Source organism: Oncorhynchus mykiss, chromosome 14 (genome assembly GCF_057628025.1).
Source record: "Oncorhynchus mykiss isolate SJ-2025 chromosome 14, ASM5762802v1, whole genome shotgun sequence".
Classification (NCBI taxonomy): Eukaryota; Metazoa; Chordata; class Actinopteri; order Salmoniformes; family Salmonidae; genus Oncorhynchus; species Oncorhynchus mykiss.
The window spans coordinates 41,877,844-41,899,168 of record NC_143035.1 but is presented as its reverse complement, the minus strand read 5'-3'; the positions used below and the strand labels follow the sequence as shown (position 1 = coordinate 41,899,168).

General features: G+C 40.4%; 1 protein-coding gene across 5 annotated transcripts; it reads left to right on the top strand.

The window, feature by feature from the left end:
* Positions 1–4,734: 4,734 nt before the first annotated feature.
* LOC110487963 (transcription termination factor 1) lies at positions 4,735–20,430 on the top strand. 5 transcript variants are annotated; one of them, XM_036943570.2, is made up of 12 exons: positions 4,746–4,809; positions 5,968–6,035; positions 8,074–9,413; positions 9,693–9,820; positions 11,186–11,371; positions 11,528–11,609; positions 11,786–11,916; positions 12,055–12,250; positions 16,018–16,110; positions 18,621–18,686; positions 19,022–19,107; positions 19,513–20,430. In XM_036943570.2, the coding sequence occupies exons 3-12, from the start codon at positions 8,638–8,640 to the stop codon at positions 19,659–19,661; spliced, it is 1,893 nt and encodes a 630-aa protein (XP_036799465.2). In that variant the 5' UTR covers positions 4,746–4,809; positions 5,968–6,035; positions 8,074–8,637; the 3' UTR covers positions 19,662–20,430. The 5 variants fall into 5 exon arrangements, with proteins under 5 accessions (XP_036799463.2, XP_036799465.2, XP_090055060.1 ...); XM_036943568.2 differs by lacking the exon at positions 5,968–6,035 and having other exon boundaries at positions 4,735–4,809; XM_036943569.2 differs by lacking the exon at positions 4,746–4,809 and having other exon boundaries at positions 5,912–6,035.
* Positions 20,431–21,325: the final 895 nt, after the last annotated feature.

The following is a 21,325-nucleotide window of genomic DNA, read 5'->3' as shown; positions in this document are numbered from 1 at the left end:
AGGTCACTAACAGTCTTCAGCCCATGGGCCTCCATGTCAGAGAGACATCTGGTAGACCAGGTCACTAACAGTCTTCAGCCCATGGGCCTCCATGTCAGAGAGACATCTGGTAGACCAGGTCACTAACAGTCTTCAGCCCATGGGCCTCCATGTCAGAGAGACATCTGGTAGACCAGGTCACTAACAGTCTTCAGCCCATGGGCCTCCATGTCAGAGAGACATCTGGTAGACCAGGTCACTAACAGTCTTCAGCCCATGGGGCTCCATGATGTTCCATTCTTCACAAAATGTGGATACATCCATGAACTCGGTTAGTTGTTTATCTCTCTCCACGTGAATAAAATGAGCGCTTCATGAAAATGTTTTTGTTTTTGTGTGAGTTATTGATTATATTAATATAGTTATTGATTATATTAATATAGTTATTGATTATATTATTATGTTGATACAATCTAATATTTCCCCGTCGGCTGAACCTGCTGCCGGAAAGACTAGAGTAGAGAGCTTCCTGTTTCCTGGGATAAGTCGGCATCTGGCAACAGGAGTTTTCCTTTCAGCGTTTAATTACGCACTTGTCTTGTATATGTGTGGAGTTTATTGCTGAGTGAGCAGTTGTCTTGTATATGTGTGGTGTTTATTGCTGAGTGAGCACTTGTCTTGTATAAATGTGGAGTTTATTGCTGAGTGAGCACTTGTCTTGTATAAATGTGGAGTTTATTGCTGAGTGAGCACTTGTCTTGTATAAATGTGGAGTTTATTGCCGAGTGAGCACTTGTCTTGTATAAATGTGGAGTTTATTGCCGAGTGAGCACTTGTCTTGTATAAATGTGGAGTTTATTGCTGAGTGAGCACTTGTCTTGTATATGTGTGGAGTTTATTGCTGAGTGAGCACTTGTCTTGTATATGTGTGGAGTTTATTGCTGAGTGAGCACTTGTCTTGTATAAATGTGGAGTTTATTGCTGAGTGAGCACTTGTCTTGTATAAATGTGGAGTTTATTGCTGAGTGAGCACTTGTCTTGTATAAATGTGGAGTTTATTGCTGAGTGAGCACTTGTCTTGTATAAATGTGGAGTTTATTGCTGAGTGAGCACTTGTCTTGTATATGTGTGGAGTCTATTGCTGAGTGAGCACTTGTCTTGTATAAATGTGGAGTTTATTGCTGAGTGAGCACTTGTCTTGTATAAATGTGGAGTTTATTGCTGAGTGAGCACTTGTCTTGTATAAATGTGGAGTTTATTGCTGAGTGAGCACTTGTCTTGTATAAATGTGGAGTTTATTGCTGAGTGAGCACTTGTCTTGTATAAATGTGGAGTTTATTGCTGAGTGAGCACTTGTCTTGTATAAATGTGGAGTTTATTGCTGAGTGAGCACTTGTCTTGTATATGTGTGGAGTTTATTGCTGAGTGAGCACTTGTCTTGTATAAATGTGGAGTTTATTGCTGAGTGAGCACTTGTCTTGTATAAATGTGGAGTTTATTGCTGAGTGAGCACTTGTCTTGTATAAATGTGGAGTTTATTGCTGAGTGAGCACTTGTCTTGTATATGTGTGGAGTTTATTGCTGAGTGAGCACTTGTCTTGTATAAATGTGGAGTTTATTGCTGAGTGAGCACTTGTCTTGTATAAATGTGGAGTTTATTGCTGAGTGAGCACTTGTCTTGTATAAATGTGGAGTTTATTGCTGAGTGAGCACTTGTCTTGTATAAATGTGGAGTTTATTGCTGAGTGAGCACTTGTCTTGTATAAATGTGGAGTTTATTGCCGAGTGAGCACTTGTCTTGTATAAATGTGGAGTTTATTGCTGAGTGAGCACTTGTCTTGTATAAATGTGGAGTTTATTGCTGAGTGAGCACTTGTCTTTTATAAATGTGGAGTTTATTGCTGAGTGAGCAGTGCAGAAAGTGGAAGATGAGAAGCTGAAGTTCCACATGCTGGGAAGACCTTTTCGATGTGCCTTTCTCCTCTCCTGTCTGTTGGTTTTTAGTGATGAGACCCCAAAATGTCACAAAAAATCATCCATTGATTTGCTCAAGGACTGGTGGATTCTGAAAAAGGTGGACGTTTTCGAGCAGGAGCTGCTGGTGACAAAATCAAATCAAATCAAATGTATTTATATAGCCCTTCGTACATCAGCTGATATCTCAAAGTGCTGTACAGAAACCCAGCCTAAAACCCCAAACAGTAAGCAATGCAGGTGTAGAAGCACGGTGGCTAGGAAAAACTCCCTAGAAAGGCCAAAACCTAGGAAGAAACCTAGAGAGGAACCAGGCTATGTGGGGTGGCCAGTCCTCTTCTGGCTGTGCCGGGTGGAGATTATAACAGAACATGGTCAAGATGTTCAAATGTTCATAAATGACCAGCATGGTCGAATAATAATAAGGCAGAACAGTTGAAACTGGAGCAGCAGCACAGTCAGGTGGACTGGGGACAGCAAGGAGTCATCATGTCAGGTATTCCTGGGGCATGGTCCTAGGGCTCAGGTCGGCTGAACAGTTGAAACTGGAGCAGCAGCACAGCCAGGTGGACTGGGGACAGCAAGGAGTCATCATGTCAGGTAGTCCTGGGGCATGGTCCTAGGGCTCAGGTCCTCCGAGAGAGAGAAAGAGAGAAGGAGAGAATTAGAGAACGCACACTTAGATTCACACAGGACACAGGACACTGACCCTAGCCCCCGACACATAAACTACTGCAGCATAAATACTGGAGGCTGAGACAGGAGGGGTCAGGAGACAAAAGCAGCCCATCATAAAATGTCACATCGAAGCTGAAGAAGGAGCAAAACGGCATTTTGAAAAATAGTGACTGCACCACTAAATACACCATTTTTTATTATTTTATTTTGCAAAAAGCATTCTCTGAATTTGAGGCACACCACCATTCCAGAAAAATAAGAAAATCAAGTCAAAATGTGCACATTGGTGTTTTTTCACCAAACGGATTTGTTGCTGATTCAAATTAATGGGGGATGACGCAACATGTACTTTTTTTCGCTTAAGTTTTCATGCACCGAATAATTTCTAATGTATTAAATGTTCAATGTGTTTCCATCGCCTTTTTCAATTCTAACAATAGTTTTGTCACAAAAAGTGTTTCGTTAAAGCAAATGTGCCTAAACTGGCCTTGGCGTGTGTCTCGTCAACTGCTCCCAGATACAGGGTGAACTACAGATCACATAAATGATGATGAGCTTCCCAGGGTGGTGAACGGGCACCGTGATCTTGATGCTCCTTTCCAATAAATAGGGAGGGTCTTATTCTGGGGACACGATGATCGATGCTTGACTGCTGTTTGACAATTCAAAAATAATCTCACTCTTTTTGTCATACTAATCTCATGGTGTAGTAGGCTATACCTGCAGTGTATCTGCAAGCTGTAGGTCAGAGCGCAGCTGCCAATACCAGACTGGGCACATTTGCTATGTAACATAATTTTTGTTGTTGTGACAAAACCATCAGTTGAGTTGAAAATGCGATGGAAACCAAATCTATTTGTTTTTATCTGATACATGGGAATTTCATCGCAAAAGTTATTTTTCTGCATTACGTAATCACGCACAACCTTTTAACCGCAACAAGTCAATCTGATGGAAACACGCATATTGTTTTTTGTTGTTGCAGATTTTAGAATATTAGCATTAAAATCTGTTCGCCAATTGGATAGAAACCTAGTGAATTGTCTTACTGAAAGATCCACATACGGCCAGTCTAGCAGAGGCAACCAGGTGTTTGGCTAAAATGCCCTGGTAGAGTTGATGATTTCATTGACCCTAACAAGGGCCCCAGGACCAATGAAAGCAAAACAACTCCATAACATATTCACCTGCCATATTTTACAGGTATGAGCTTCAAGCAACTGTAGGTCATTCATGCTGTGGGTTACAAATAACCATTCAGGTCTTTTATTTAATTTGAAAGATAATGTCATGATCAAAACATTACAAAGCATTATGGGAAATCAGCAGGTCTGCTGTTCACATCATTAGAAACAGGAATGATGAATAGTGCTGTTTTGGAATGTCTCTCAGGGTAATAAGAGACGGACTGATGTCTCTGATAGACTAGAACATCATCAAATGTCTCCATCAATTTGTACAAGAATATATACTGAACCAAAATAGAAACGCCTACATATAACACATTTATTGATTTTACTGAGTTATAGTTCATATGGAGGAAATCAGTCAATTGAAATAAATTCATTAGGTCCTAATCTATAGATTGGTGCACCTGTGTAATGATCATGCTGTTTAATCAGCTTCTTGATTTGCCACACGTGTCAGTGGATGGATTATCTTGGCAAAGGAGAAACGCTCACTAACAGAAATGTAAACACATTTGTGAACACACTTTACATGTCAATATTTTTTTATTTAACCAGGCAAATTCTTATTTACAATAACGGCCTACCCCGACCAAACCCGGACGACGCTGGGCCAATTGTGCACCTCCCAATAGGACTCCCAATCACGGCCTTATGAGGGACTGCAGTGGCTGCATTCTCTGGTTTTAGTGCATGCTGTCACGTCAGTCCCAAGCCGCTGCAGATGTCAGGAGTCGCCTGTGTTATAATTTGTTGTCTATCAATTCAGTTAATTCAATACATGATCATCCTAGATCACACTGTTTCTTTCCTCACATCGTAGTCATTTATTTATGTTATGAACTGGTGGGTCTGACTGTCCGTTATAGTAACACCCCATCCACCTGGGAGCGCTGTGGTCTGTTGATGGGCTCGCCAGCCCTTAACGCGTCAAACAGAAGAAGGAAGCTACGGAGTGAAACTGAGTTTAGTTTCCCGTGTGTTCGTTCAGGTCAGTGCTTGTTTGTTTTTCTTTACGAGATTTATCTCGGATTTGCTTATTTAGCTAGTAAGCTAGAGTCTATCACGTGTAGTTAACCAGGCCAGCTAACTAGCTAGTTGTGCTGATCATACGTGGAACGGTGTTTGTGCACGTGTGAACAAATGTTTTTAAACGTGTGCGCATGGGCTGCAGAATTGGTTCTGAAAATGCAAGAAACTACATTTAAAATACGTAAAAATATATGTTTATCATAACCATTACAGTCCTAATTGCTAATATATATTATTCCGTCAAAAGCTACCATTTAATATTGATCTATTGGAACCTTATTATCGACCTGATAAAGGCAGTAACCTCAGCCATGTGGAGCTTGTTTGTAGAAGTTTATGTGCAATGATAAAGCCCTGGTTTGTTCATTTAGCAGACACGCTCTTATTTCCAGAGCCCATCTCTCAGTCAAGACACCTATTCTGTAGTAAAACCCATGATGTAATATAACAGACACCTATTCTATAGTAAAACCCATGATGTAATATAACAGACACCTATTCTATAGTAAAACCCATGATGTAATATAACAGACACCTATTCTATAGTAAAACCCATGATGTAATATAACAGACACCTATTCTATAGTAAAACCCATGATGTAATATAACGGACACCTATTCTATAGTAAAACCCATGATGTAATATAACAGACACCTATTCTACAGTAAAACCCATGATGTAATATAACAGACACCTATTCTACAGTAAAACCCATGATGTAATATAACGGACATCTATTCTATAGTAAAACCCATGATGTAATATAACAGACACCTATTCTATAGTAAAACCCATGATGTAATATAACAGACACCTATTCTATAGTAAAACCCATGATGTAATATAACGGACACCTATTCTATAGTAAAACCCATGATGTAATATAACAGACACCTATTCTATAGTAAAACCCATGATGTAATATAACAGAATAAAATATAAAGAAGATGCCATTGCGAAGTGATCCGCATCTTGTGTGTGAAAGTTATTCTCAGTGATAATTTGAAACGGGGCTCAATGAGTTGAAAGACAATTTTTTTTTTTCAGTGTTGCAATCAAAAATCTGTCTTTACAATATACAGATGTTTGATTTAGTTTATTCTACCTGTTATTTAGACTTTTGTAAAAGGACCATTCCTCATTGAACACACATGGTGATGAATTACGGACACGACATCTGTTTGGTGAGTAGGACTTGGCTTAATGATTCTGATTCAAATATGCTCGTTGTCTTTATCGAAACTGCATATTTTCAGAACCTGTCTATGTTTAGGCAGGTTATAGCCAAGCCCTGGGCAAACCACAAGCACAAAAATAGAGGAGATGCAATCATTCCCAAACTGCAGCTCGTTGTTGGAACACACCAGTCCATTTTTATTTATGTTGAAAACCGTTGTCATTTGGCAATAATGTAGCTTGTGTATCCCATCAGTTAGATACAGTGCCTTCGGAAAGTATTCAGACCCCTTGACTTTTCCCACATTTTGTTACATTACAGCCTTATTCTAAAATGGATGAAAAAAATCCCTCAATCTCCACACAATACCCCATAATGACAAAGCAAAAAAAAATGTTTTGCAACTATATTAAACATTTTAAAAATATCACATTTACATAATTTTTCAGACTCTTTACTCAGTATTTTGTTGAAGCACCTTTGGCAGCGATTACAGCCACGAGTCTTCTTGGGTATGACGCTACAAGCTTGGCACATCTGTATTTGGGGAGTTTCTCCCATTCTTCTCTGCAGATCCTCTCAAGCTCTGTCAGGTTGGATGGGGAGCATCGCTGCACAGCTATTTTCAGGTCTCTCCAGAGATTGGGTTCAACTCGGTTCAAGTCTGAGCTCTGGCTGGGCCACTCAAGGACATTCAGAGACTTGTCCCAAAGCCCCTCCTGCGATGACTTGGCTGTGTGCTTAGTGTCGTTGTCCTGTTGGAAGGTGAACCTTCACCCCAGTCTGAGGTCCTGAGTGCTCTGGAGCAGGTTTTCATCAAGGATATCTCTGTATTTTACTCCGTTCATCTTTCCTTCGATCCTGACTAGTCTCCCAGTCTCTGCCGCTGAAAAACATCCCCGCAGCATGATTTTGTGGGAATAGGGAGCTTGCTGGTAGTTTGCTAGCTACTTAGCTCCCACGCCAATTTCAAGTCTTTATAAACTAATACCTGAAGAACTAAGAAATATGAAGTTATTTCAGAATGAATGTTACCTGGTTAGCATATCATGCTATGTGACATTATGTTAGCTAGCTATCCCCAGTTAGATAATGCTTTGTGACATTATGTTAGCTAGCTATCCCCAGTTAGATAATGCTTTGTGACATTATGTTAGCTAGCTATCCCCAGTTAGATAATGCTTTGTGACATTATGTTAGTTAGATAATGCTTTGTGACATTATGTTAGCTAGCTATCCCCTGTTAGATAATGCTTTGTGACATTATGTTAGCTAGCTATCCCCAGTTAGATAATGTGTTTTACACTTATTGCATCCATGCTTGTTGTGTTCTCCCGGGTTTACACTAGTTACCACAGCCGCAAAGTTAAAATATATATATTTCTTTCTTTAAGGTTATGCTAAGGTATAGGCTTAGCAGTGTGGTTAAGGGTTATGGTTAGGTTTAAAATCACATTTCAAGAAGAGAAATTGTAAAAAATAGACGGTCTTTATGACTTTGTAGCTGTGATAACTAGTATGATCGGCTGCTTGTTCTAAATAGTATATTCCAAGATGTTCAAAACGGTGGTGGGTGGGAGGGTAGAACACCTGTCCGGTGGGCAGAACCATTCATCTTGAGGGGGGGGGGGGGGGGGGTGCAAAATGCAATCTGTTAATTATTATATCGTATATAAAACGGACAGTATCTATTTTAATACAGACTAGCTCAAAACATTACTAATTATTTGAAAATGACAAATTACCTAATGGATTGTGATAATTTCTCCTCAAAGTGGGAGTACAAAAACATACCTATGCAACTGTTCCATTGCTCAGGCTCGTGTGTGTGTGTGTGTGTGTGTGTGTGTGTGTGTGTTTTGAAATACAATGCTGTGTGTAATCACAGGCTATTCTTTGGGTGCTGAAATCAATCGTTTTTGGTTACTTCATTTTATTTGACATCGAAGCCCCAGTCTGCCTGCGCTAGTCGCCGATCAACTCCATGGGAAGTCGTAGAGTTCAGTTTAACCGGCTTAGTTTAATATTGTCTTTGTGTTTTATAGATGGAGCAAATCAGTTAAACAGCTGCCACCATGCCGGGGACGACAACACCCACAGAACTGGGCGACTGAGATTCCCTGTTTCCAGAACTGGGCGACTGAGATTCCCTGTTTCCAGAACTGGGCGACTGAGATTCCCTGTTTCCAGAACTGGGCGACTGAGAATCCCTGTTTCCAGAACTGGGCGACTGAGAATCCCTGTTTCCAGAACTGGGCGACTGAGATTCCCTGTTTCCAGAACTGGGCGACTGAGATTCCCTGTTTCCAGAACTGGGCGACTGAGATTCCCTGTTTCCAGAACTGGGCGACTGAGATTCCCTGTTTCCAGAACTGGGCGACTGAGAATCCCTGTTTCCAGAACTGGGCGACTGAGAATCCCTGTTTCCAGAACTGGGCGACTGAGATTCCCTGTTTCCAGAACTGGGCGACTGAGATTGCCTGTTTCCAACATCCCATATTTTTACTTGAAAGCCGTTCCTGAAACATTCTCGTTTGTGGTACCTGACACGGTCGAGGGATGTGAAACGTGAACCCGAACGTGAAGGGCAAACGGTGACAGAGCTGGACATGGTGGAGAAAGAGAGGAAGAAAGGTAAGAAGCAAATGGAGGTACCAGATCCTGAGGAACGAACTGAAGAGAGAACTAAGAGAAAGTCAAACACTCTTCACACACAACGTGTGGGAGACGATGGAGGGACTGTTGCCGCGGGGGGGATGAGTAGCTGGAAGAAAAAGCAAACCCGTAATGACAGAGAGACAGAAGAGGGGATGGACAGTGGCCTCTCAGCGTCTGCAGTAGATGTCTCAGATGTAAGGGTGCCCGTAGAGGCCATAAAGAGTAAGAAGAAGCTCAAGAACAGGCAAACGAAGCTTGAAGAGGGAGCGGAAAGCCGTGAGACAGTTTTAAGATTAGCAGATGATCCTGAAATCATAGAACTGTACACTGAAGCGGTTGAGGGAGGGGAAAATGTGGTAACGGAGGTACAGAAGAACGAAAAAGAGAACAGGAAACGAAAGAAGGAAAAAGTTGGAGAGATTCAACTGAGCGTTTGTCCAGATGAAACCGAGCTCCCAGGTATTCTAGAACAAACTGGGAGAAAATGGAAAACGACAACGAGGCTGAAAACACAACCGGATGGAGGGGCTGAAGAGGGCAGCAGGAGAAACAAGAGACAATGCTGCAGAGAGTCCGACACGGGAATGGACAGTGTCCCCTCTAAGTCAGATAACAGGACTCCTGATGCTGGACCAGAATCTGAGACAGGGCAAGATGGCCTCCATACAACCATGGTGGAGACAAGCACCCAACACCGCAGACGCATGCAAAACGATAAAGCTCTAAGGTCAGTAGAAAGGAACCTCATACACTTGTTTTAAGAGTGAATCTAGCATATACTGAAGAGTGATTTCCCCTATTGGCGGTAGTGAACATAACCATTGACAGGTGGTTTTGCTGGTGAAAACCAGACCTTTGTGAATCATTGTGCTGTGTACCAGAGTTTCATCTGAAACATCTTTCTGTGCAGAGAGGAGGCATTTCTGTCCTGCCCTGTCAACTCGGAGGTTTCAAAAACAGATGTTTTAGATGTTATTTAGGTATTTCTCCCCTCTCTATGTTACAGCGAAAACGAATGGAGGGCTATGATTGAGCTCAAAGAGTTTGTTCCCAATATTGCGTCGCGGCCTGTTAATAAGATCAGAGCGATGATCAAGTATGATCTTGATCGATTCAAGGAATTCCGAAGACAAGGTAGGTTTATTCTCTAAACCCTCGTGGTGTTTATCGTAGGATGATGTAGCTAACATGTCCACATGTAAGCAATGTTATGTAACATGCTACTGTGTTGAGAGATGTATGAGAGATGTATTGACTTCTGCTCCCTTAACACATGGATCCATATTCAGTGTTTGACCCACTGACTAAAGGTATTGTCATTTAGACCCAGTAGGTTAAACCAGGGCTCCAGACTGACATCATTTAGACCCTGTAGGTTAAACCAGGGCTCCGGACTGACATCATTTAGACCCCGTAGGTTAAACCAGGGCTCCAGACTGACATCATTTAGTCACGTTTTGACACCCTAAAGCCGTCTGCATACCGTAAGATTTAGACTTGGATGTGACAGTTACATTTATTTAATTTGTCTCGTTGGTGTGAGCTGCACAATCTGACTCAAAATGTCCTATTTTTGTAGGAGGCTGAAACCAGTGTTTGTTAACAGTAATGTAATGAGAGTCTCTGTGCCTGTTCCGCTGGGGCCTGCTGCTGAACAAAAAGCAGTGAGTATTATTTTAAAGACATTGTGTTTTGAGTTTCGTCTTGCTCAGGTGGTGGACTAGACACACATAAATTAGCCTATGATATTAGGTCACTCATGCATTTTTTTTTGGGTGCGACCAAAACATGGGCTGGTGCCACCAACTGAAAATGTACCAGTTTGGAGTCTGGCACCCTAGGTTACCATGTTAGTCTGGCGCCCTAGGTTACCGTGTTAGTCTGGAGCCCTAGGTTACCGCATTAGTCTGGAGCCCTAGGTTACCGTGCTAATCTGGAGCCCTTGGTTACCGTGCTAGTCTGGAGCCCTAGGTTACCGTGCTAGTCTGGAGCCCTAGGTTACCGTGCTAGTCTGGAGCCCTAGGTTACCGTGCTAGTCTGGAGCCCTAGGTTACCGTGCTAGTCTGGAGCCCTAGGTTACCGTGCTAGTCTGGAGCCCTAGGTTACCGTGCTAGTCTGGAGCCCTAGGTTACCGTGCTAGTCTGGAGCCCTAGGTTACCGTGCTAGTCTGGAGCCCTAGGTTACCGTGCTAGTCTGGAGCCCTAGGTTACCGCGCTAGTCTGGAGCCCTAGGTTACCGCGCTAGTCTGGAGCCCTAGGTTACCGCGCTAGTCTGGAGCCCTAGGTTACCGTGCTAGTCTGGAGCCCTAGGTTACCGTGCTGGTCTGGAGCCCTAGGTTACCGTGCTGGTCTGGAGCCCTAGGTTACCGTGCTAGTCTGGAGCCCTAGGTTACCGTGCTAGTCTGGAGCCCTAGGTTACCGTGCTAGTCTGGAGCCCTAGGTTAACGTGCTAGTCTGGAGCCCTAGGTTAAGACTCTGTGGAATCTTCTGTCTTTTCCAGGCATTTCCCTGCGAACTGGACGATACAGCGCACAGGAGAACAGACAACTCATGAGTAACATAAACGACTTCCTGGCTCTCACAGGGATTGAGAATGCCGCTAAACTCTTCCATACAAAGCGCTTCAGAGACGAACTGTCTTTCATCCAGAGGCTGAAGAGTCATCACAGATTCCCTGAGAGAATAGGTGCGTTGACTTCTAGCCAGCTTCATAATGATAACTAGTCAGAAGAAGCTTCATCCCCACATTTATATCCCGGTCTTTACCATTGTCTACAGTGCTAAATAGTATGCTAAGGGATTTCCCTGAAAACTGATCTCCCCTCTCCCTAACCTGTTCCAGGTGAAGGAATCCCGAGGCCTTGGCATAAGATCTATACTCGTGGTGGGAGGAAAATGTTTGATGGCAGCAGTTACAAGGGCCGGTAAGACTGGGCTAGTTACTTTAAGGAACTGACAACGGTAATAATGGGCTTTGTCTGTGTACAAAAGTATAGTGATGTTGAATTGGAACTAACAACTGTGCTGTTTTTCCTGACACGAAGCTCGTTACACTGGGCTGTTACAGACTTATTACTTGAATGTTTCTATGAATTTTTAGACGAAGGTTCAGCGAAGATGAACTTTACTCTTTGAAAAAACTGCAGACGTTGCACGGCAACAATTGGGTGAAGATCTCACAGTTGACTGGCCGGAGTGAAACGCCCCTTAGGAAACGGTTTTCTCAGATTTGTAAGTCATCGGGAACTTGAATTAAATATAATGACTCTTGCTCCTTGCCTGACATCCTGCTTCATTACTTTCTGGGCCATGTTGTTACCAGCGTTTGTCTGAACAACGGTCCCGCTTTGTTTGGTGTGTGTTTTTCAGTCGCAAACTTAGGTTCTTGGGGCGAGGAAGAACTGAAGAGACTAATGGAAGCTGTGCGAGACCACCTGCTGGGACAGGTGGAGCCTGGCAGAGGGCATGCCACCGTCAGGAAAGACCAGCTGTACAACAACATCCCCTGGACAGTTGTATGCCGGAGGGTTAAGACACGCCACCGGGACCAGTGTCGAATGAAATGGTGTGTAGTACAGAGTTTCATGGGTAACTGTTGCAAAAAAACAAACAAAAAATGGGCGACGTTTTCACAGTGAAAAATAATTATGCAAAGTGCAGAAATTACCATAAAATACATTATGATCTTCCGGGGTGATTTAATTTGGAACTTTTCTTCAACAATGTGTTTTATGATGAAGTTGGTATTCATGTATCGCTCACTAATCTTTCATGGACAGACTGTAAACATACATTGTACCGTAGAATCTGTCGAGAGACTATTGGATGTGTCAGATAGACTGACAGTGAATTGCTGACTGACGGGTCCTTTTTCCAACCATGCAGAGTTAAAGATAAAATAGACATAGTGACACAAGGAGTAAATACTCAGTGAATAACTACAGGTAGTAGAAAATAACATGGCTATATACAGGGAGTAGACAATAACATGGCTATATACAGGAAGTAGAAAATAACATGGCTATATACAGGAAGTAGAAAATAACATGGCTATATACAGGGAGTAGAAAATAACATGGCTATATACAGGAAGTAGAAAATAACATGGCTATATACAGGGAGTAGAAAATAACATGGCTATATACAGGAAGTAGAAAATAACACGTCTATGTACAGACAGTAGAAAATAACACGTCTATGTACAGACAGTAGAAAATAACACGGCTATATACAGGAAGTAGAAAATGTGAAATACCCTATGTCGTGTCTTTGGCAATGCCGGATTAAGTGATATGACATGCTATTCTATAAAATAATTTCTCCGTAATTAATATTACCTGATTGAGCTAATCATGTAAATGTAATTAACTAGAGAGTCGGGGCACCACAAAATAATATTTATAGAGCTGTTATCTTCCGAATAAACTCTTAAAGACCTAGTAATATTTTCATCAATAGCAGTCAATATTAATCGTCATCTTATTTCAGTCTCATCTGAAAGTTGTAAATTCTTGGTTATCTTCACGAACCCTGGCTAACAAGTTGAATCAGCAATACAACATTTGGTTTAATTATTTATTTACTAAATGCCTAAATAATAACACAGCATTGCATATACACAGAATGAATCATACATTGATTACAACTTATGTCATAAAGGAAATTGTCCCTAGCGGACAGAACAGATATGACAGCTGTTTCCACAAAGGAAAGGGAGTGGCGTTTCAGTGAAAGAGCGGGAAGACTGAGGAACAGAGGGAGAAGCCATGCTATCGTAAATACAGAATCGTATGCATTCTAAATTACCGCCCATTTGAAAAAATGAGAATGCAATAAATATTTACTCTGAGCTGCGCTTCAGTAGATTGTTCGTATATGGGAGACCGGGTGGTCCAGCATGGATCTCTGGTCCACTGAAGAATGTCTCTGGTGGTAAACTGGATACGTTGTTGTGTGTTAGACTGGATACGTCGTCCGTCCTTTCCGAGCCCACGTTTACAGTTGCTGCGCTAATGCAACGGCTAGGAGGTATCACTTCTTTAGTGAATAAGGGTTCAAAGTTCATACCAAGTTGCCATGCTATATGCTCATGCTATATTCTGGCTGGTATAGTCGAAATTCATCCTTCCGGCGTGTAGGTCATCACCTTCACATTGAAATTCAATGCTAATTTCGTTAGATTCTTGCTGAGGGTGGCTTAGTACTGTAGGTGGTCTTTGTCTTTTCAAAGTGGGGACCTCAAGTCCACACGTCCTTGGAACAGGAAGTTACATTTTTGTCGACGGGTTTATATAGTGGTGAAAGAAGGGCGTGTTTCATAGTTTATACAACCCATGTCTGTTCACTTGGGCGGGGCCTCTGAGTGAGCAGAGTTTCTCGATGATAACCCGTTTTCTCATTTAGGAGCTAAAATTACATTTCATCTTTTCACAAATAGTTTCATATTTAAACATTTAAATTGCACAACAAGATACACCTTCCAAGATATGTCGTCCTGTCATCAGTAATAAGATCTGACGCCAACTGGTCTGAGATCATATTCATTAAGTCCCAACGCATATTTTCAACTGGTTTGATTACCGAAATATGGTTCCGTTTCCCATCTTTTGATGTCACCAGACTCTCCATGTTAACAAAGGCTTTACTCGAGTCACATCGGTAGAGTAGAGAGAAGTGAAAGGTATTTATGGGGGTCATAAACCTCCCCATCAGTCCAACGTCCTGCAGTGAGACTCGAAGAGCCAATCACAACAGCTAGCACATTCTCTTGCAGCCTGCCAGAAATCATCTTTGATATGTCAATATCATATTTGATTGTCATATTTATTTTTTGTTGAATTCGGGGCGCATGTGAGAAATACAGTTTGATTATAAATGATTTGGAAATCTATATAAGGTCCCACAGTTGACAGTGCATGTCAGAGCAAAAATTAAGCCATGAGGTCAAAGGAATTGTCCGTAGAGCTTCGAGACAGGGTTGTTTCGAGGCACAAATCTGGGGAAGGGTACCAAAAAATGTGTGCAGCATTGCAAGTCCCCAAGAACACAATGGCCTCCATCATTCTTAAATGGAAAAAATTTGGAACCACCAAGAGACTTCCTAGAGCTGGCTGCCCGGCCAAACTGGGGAATCGGGGGAGAAGGGCCTTGGTCAAGGAGGTGACCAAGAACCTGATGGTCACTGTGACAGAGCTCTAGAGTTCCTCTGTGGAAATGGTAGAACCTTCCAGAATGACAACCATCTCTGCAGCACTCCACCAATCAGGCCTTTATAGTAGAGACCAGATGGAAGCCACTCCTCAGTAGAAGGCACATGACAGCCCGCTTGGAATTTACCATAAGGCACCTAAAGGACTCTCAGACCATGAGAAACAAGATTCTCTGGTCTGATGAAACCAAGATTGAACTCTTTTTGACCTAAATGCCAAGTGTCACGTCTGGAGGAAACCTGGCACCATCCCTACTGTGAAGCATGGTGGTGGCAGCATCATACTCAGGACCTCGGAGTGGGGCAAAAGTTCGCCTTCCAACAGGACAACGACCTTAAGCACACAGCCAAGACAACCCAGGAGTGGATTCGGGACAAGTCTGAATGTCCTTGAGTGGCCCAGCCAGAGCCTGGACTTGATCCCAGTCTAACATCTCTGGAGAAACCTGAAAATAGCTGTGCAGAGATGCTTCCCATCCAACCTGACAAAGCTTGAGAGGATCTTCAGAAAAGAATGGGATACATTTCTAAAAAAAGCTGTTTTTGCTTTGTCATTATGGGGTCATTATGGGGTATTATGATGTCATTATGAGGTATTATGATGCCATTATGGGGTATTATGATGCCATTATGGGGTATTATAATGTAATGTCATTATGGGGTATTATGATGCCATTATGGGGTATTATGTGTAGACTGACAGGGGGAAAAGATTTAAAGTAATTTTAGAATAAGGCTGTAACAAAATGTGGAAAAGGTCAAGGGGTCTGAATACTTTTCGAATGCACTGTACGTCAAACTTCTGCCATAGCCAGTTGGCAAGCATGACAATATTTCTCTTTTGCCAGTCAACCTTATGGAATAGGCACTGTTAAGATTCTATGTTACTTATGTTAAACAGGGACATTATCAGAAATGATTATATCGTACACAGTGTTAGTTGTCAGATGAATTGCTCGCTAAACTCTAGTTAAATAGTCGTCTCCTTTATAACTCAAATTGTTATTTTTTGCACGTTGCACAATTCTTCCACTTTGACAATGTCGCCCTGGTTTTGTTTCCACAAGCGTTCGGATTCAGAAGATTGTCTTTTGAGGCAGAGGCTGTATCTTCTCTGTTCCCAGGTTGGGTGTTATGGCATACAAAATGGCACATGGACAACCAGCATTCAGTGGAGGTGTGAAAACCTTAAAGGCTAAAGTGGATTTGATCAAAGCGTGAGTTTTTGTGAAGATTTTTTTAATTCAATATATGCTATTGTAGAATTGTTTCGTTTTATTTTCTTTGGAAGATTTATTAACCCAGTCTAGTGACTTATTAATGTGGTGTAATATGATTTATTAACCCAGTCTAGTGACTTATTAATGTGGTGTAATATGATTTATTAACCCAGTGACTTATTAATGTGGTGTAATATGATTTATTAACCCAGTAACTTATTAATGTGGTGTAATATGATTTATTTACCCAGTGACTTATTAATGTGGTGTAATATGATTTATTAACCCAGTGACTTATTAATGTGGTGTAATATGATTTATTAACCCAGTCTGGTGACTTATTAATGTGGTGTAATATGATTTATTTACCCAGTGACTTATTAATGTGGTGTAATATGATTTATTAACCCAGTCTAGTGACTTATTAATGTGGTGTAAAATGATTTATTAACCCAGTGACTTATTCATGTGGTGTAAAATGATTTATTAACCCAGTCTGGTGACTTATTAATGTGGTGTAATATGATTTATTTACCCAGTGACTTATTAATGTGGTGTAATATGATTTATTAACCCAGTCTAGTGACTTATTAATGTGGTGTAATATGATTTATTTACCCAGTGACTTATTAATGTGGTATAATATGATTTATTAACCCAGTCTGGTGACTTATTAATGTGGTGTAATATGATTTATTAACCCAGTCTAGTGACTTATTAATGTGGTGTAATATGATTTATTAACCCAGTCTGGTGACTTATTAATGTGGTGTAATATGATTTATTAACCCAGTGACTTATTAATGTGGTATAATATGATTTATTAACCCAGTCTGGTGACTTATTAATGTGGTGTAATATGATTTATTAACCCAGTGACTTATTAATGTGGTATATGATTTATTAACCCAGTCTAGTGACTTATTAATGTGGTGTAATATGATTTATTAACCCAGTGACTTATTAATGTGGTATATGATTTATTAACCCAGTCTAGTGACTTATTAATGTGGTGTAATATGATTTATTAACCCAGTCTAGTGACTTATTAATGTGGTATAATATGATTTATTAACCCAGTCTGGTGACTTATTAATGTGGTGTAATATGATTTATTAACCCAGTGACTTATTAATGTGGTATATGATTTATTAACCCAGTCTAGTGACTTATTAATGTGGTATAATATGATTTATTAACCCAGTCTGGTGACTTATTAATGTGGTGTAATATGATTTATTAACCCAGTCTAGTGACTTATTAATGTGGTGTAATATGATTTATTAACCCAGTCTGGTGACTTATTAATGTGGTGTAATATGATTTATTAACCCAGTGACTTATTAATGTGGTATAATATGATTTATTAACCCAGTCTGGTGACTTATTAATGTGGTGTAATATGATTTATTAACCCAGTGACTTATTAATGTGGTATATGATTTATTAACCCAGTCTAGTGACTTATTAATGTGGTGTAATATGATTTATTAACCCAGTGACTTATTAATGTGGTATATGATTTATTAACCCAGTCTAGTGACTTATTAATGTGGTGTAATATGATTTATTAACCCAGTCTAGTGACTTATTAATGTGGTATAATATGATTTATTAACCCAGTCTGGTGACTTATTAATGTGGTGTAATATGATTTATTAACCCAGTGACTTATTAATGTGGTATAATATGATTTATTAACCCAGTCTAGTGACTTATTAATGTGGTGTAATATGATTTATTAACCCAGTCTAGTGACTTATTAATGTGGTATAATATGATTTATTAACCCAGTCTAGTGACTTATTAATGTGGTGTAATATGATTTATTAACCCAGTCTGGTGACTTATTAATGTGGTGTAATATGATTTATTAACCCAGTGACTTATTAATGTGGTATAATATGATTTATTAACCCAGTCTGGTGACTTATTAATGTGGTGTAATATGATTTATTAACCCAGTGACTTATTAATGTGGTATATGATTTATTAACCCAGTCTAGTGACTTATTAATGTGGTGTAATATGATTTATTAACCCAGTCTAGTGACTTATTAATGTGGTGTAATATGATTTATTTACCCAGTGACTTATTAATGTGGTGTAAAATGATTTATTAACCCAGTCTGGTGACTTATTAATGTGGTGTAATATGATTTATTTACCCAGTGACTTATTAATGTGGTGTAATATGATTTATTAACCCAGTCTAGTGACTTATTAATGTGGTGTAATATGATTTATTTACCCAGTGACTTATTAATGTGGTATAATATGATTTATTAACCCAGTCTAGTGACTTATTAATGTGGTGTAATATGATTTATTAACCCAGTCTAGTGACTTATAATCATAGTATATACCTTCTGCGTTACCGTTCTGCGTAGTCCTGATTTACAGGGCCAATGGAAGTCTTTTGTTCTTGGTATAATGGCATATGAAACTGGCATGGTCAACCATTTTTATTTTGCCAATGTTGATTCAATGTCATTTTGACCTTTCAGGTTGAACGCAATGCAGGTGGAAGATGCCTCAGATGTTGACTGGGAAGAAATTGCTCACACAATTGGGTAAGAGGTTGTTAATTATACACAGATTATACTTTGTTTTAGACAATGTTGCATTTTTATTATTAATGACATTTTCTCTGACAGAGGTCTGTTTTATGTTAGTATTTACGTTTCGATTCTCAAATCTCTTAAACACAACACAGATGTTTTAATTGTCTACAAACTCGGTCGTTAATCGTCAAAGAAAGGGGTATCTGTACAGTAGAGGCACAGCCCTGGCCAAATGTTTCCTACCTTCTAGGAGTGAGGAGTACAACAGCACATGGCAGGGTCGTTGTGGTTTATGTGTGTGGGAATGCTATGCTATCTGCTAACCTTTCTTTCCTGTTTTAAAGGGGAGTTACTCCTTGCTACGTACAGATGCACTACCACAAGCTAAAAGTAGCCAAAGTGCCGTTGCGTCAGAGCATGTCTTTCTGTGGTAGGTGTAAGCTGCTGTCATACACACATTTGTTTTTTTTGCAATCCCTATGTTGTTTTTTTAGGTTGGAGGTATGCGTTTAGAATAGTTGAGTGCAAGTCACTATGACCAGTGTTCCGGTGACATCACTTCCAAGGGACAGGAAGTATAAGCTAGCTCCGTCTTGACTGCATGTTTTTAACCTCCTATTCATCTCCAGCAGTATACAAGTCTACATATGTGTAAATTATGTTTCTACATTCGTAAAGAGATGAAAACCTAAGAAAATGTCATGTGTGATCACATGTAAAACCACTGATTGGCCCCCCACCCCCCCCCCCTTCAAATATAATGATGCTTCGAGGAAGAATCTTGTTGTTTGCTGGACACATTTACTAATTTAATGTATCTGTGTTTTACTTTCAGAGACCATTGATTTCCTGTACAGTAGTGTTCTGCCCAAGTTTGAAGAGCTCCTCCGACACAGTCAGACTGAGTCAGGGGAGACCGAGTCCAGAGAAGATCCACAAGAGCACTTCCTGCTCTCAGAGATCTTTGAAGATGAGGACGACTGAGATTATTACAGCGAGGTTCAGAACAGTTGATTATCAATCTTTTTTTTTTTATCTCTGCGAGCTTTATATTTTGGATGTATTTTAAAGGCAGCTTTTGAAAAGAGTAGTTTGGATGTAGATGGTGAAAATCTATTGGACGATAATGAAAATGCTGGTCAGGAGTTTTCCTTTTTCGGACATTCACCGATAAAGATGGATGCTTTGTTAACATTAGACATGATAACATCCCCAGGGGCTGATCATTTGGAGCCTGGTCTGCTGTAGTGTGCAGCCACCCCTTATTGCTGGATCAGTAGCCCACATTCTTTATGTAACATTGTTATCAGGAAGTTTTCCAAAAGCATGGGAATCTGTAGTATTAGTAGTACATCTATCACTCCATTAGGGTGGGGATACAAATGATCTGGCCATCTATCACTCCATTTGGGTGGGGATACAAATGATCTGGACATCTATCACTCCATTAGGGTGGGGATACAAATGATCTGGACATCTATCACTCGATGAGGGTGGGGATACAAATGATCTGGACATCTGTCACTCCATTAGGGTGGGGATACAAATGATGTATACATCTGCCACCATTATTGTTTCAGGCCATCTTGATAGATGGGGTTAAATCTGAATTATCACAGCGACAGAACTCAGGCCATCTTGATAGACGGGGTTTAATCAGAATTTCCTGAGATTCAAAAAGGTGTTCCTCAGGGTTCTACTTTGGGTCCATTATTGTTTCACTTTGTATATTAAAGACATAGGAAACACTGTTCATACTTGTAACATTCATCTCTATGCAGATGACACAGTGTTGTATTCCTGTGCCACCTCAGTGCAGCAGGCCATTCATCTCTATGCAGATGACACCGTGTTGTATTCCTGTGCCACCTCGGTCCAGCAGGCCATTCATCTCTATGCAGATGACACCGTGTTGTGTTCCTGTGCTACCTCAGTGCAGCAGGCCGTTCGTGAACTTCAGCATGACTTTGATCCAGTTCTGAAATCACTTACAGATCTTAAATTAGTGTTAAATACAAGTAAAAACCAAGTTCATGCTGTTCTCTAGGTCACGAAATGTTGACCCAAAGGACCTGCATATTTGCGCTATAAATGGAGCCTAAATTAAGCTAGTTTCTCAATATAAGTACCTGGGTGTCTGGATTGATGACGAGTTGTCCTTCCTAACGGATATAGAAAATTTGACTTGGAATCTAAGATCCAAGATAGTTTTTTTTTTTATATCTCAATAAATCACGCCTTAGTATTAAAAACAGGAGAAAGATTGTTCAAACCAACGCTTCTCCCTGTATTGGATTTTGGTTATATTTTTTTTACAGGCAACGTCTGTTTTAAAATCCTAGGATGCTGTCTACCATTCAGCAACACGTTTTTATCACAGGGGACCATTTTAGGACTCATCATTGTAGTCTGTATAAAATGTGGGATGGACCTCTGTCTGTAAGAAGAGAGAGAGTATTCTCATTTATTTACAAAGCAATCTGACAAACTCCATATGTAACTTCATTAAGTTAAGCGTCACAAGTTGTCACAGATTTGGATAACACTGGAGATCCCTTCAGTTTCCACAGATTTGGATAACACTGGAGATCCCTTCAGTTTCCACAGGAATGGATAACACTGGAGATCCCTTCAGTTTCCACAGATTT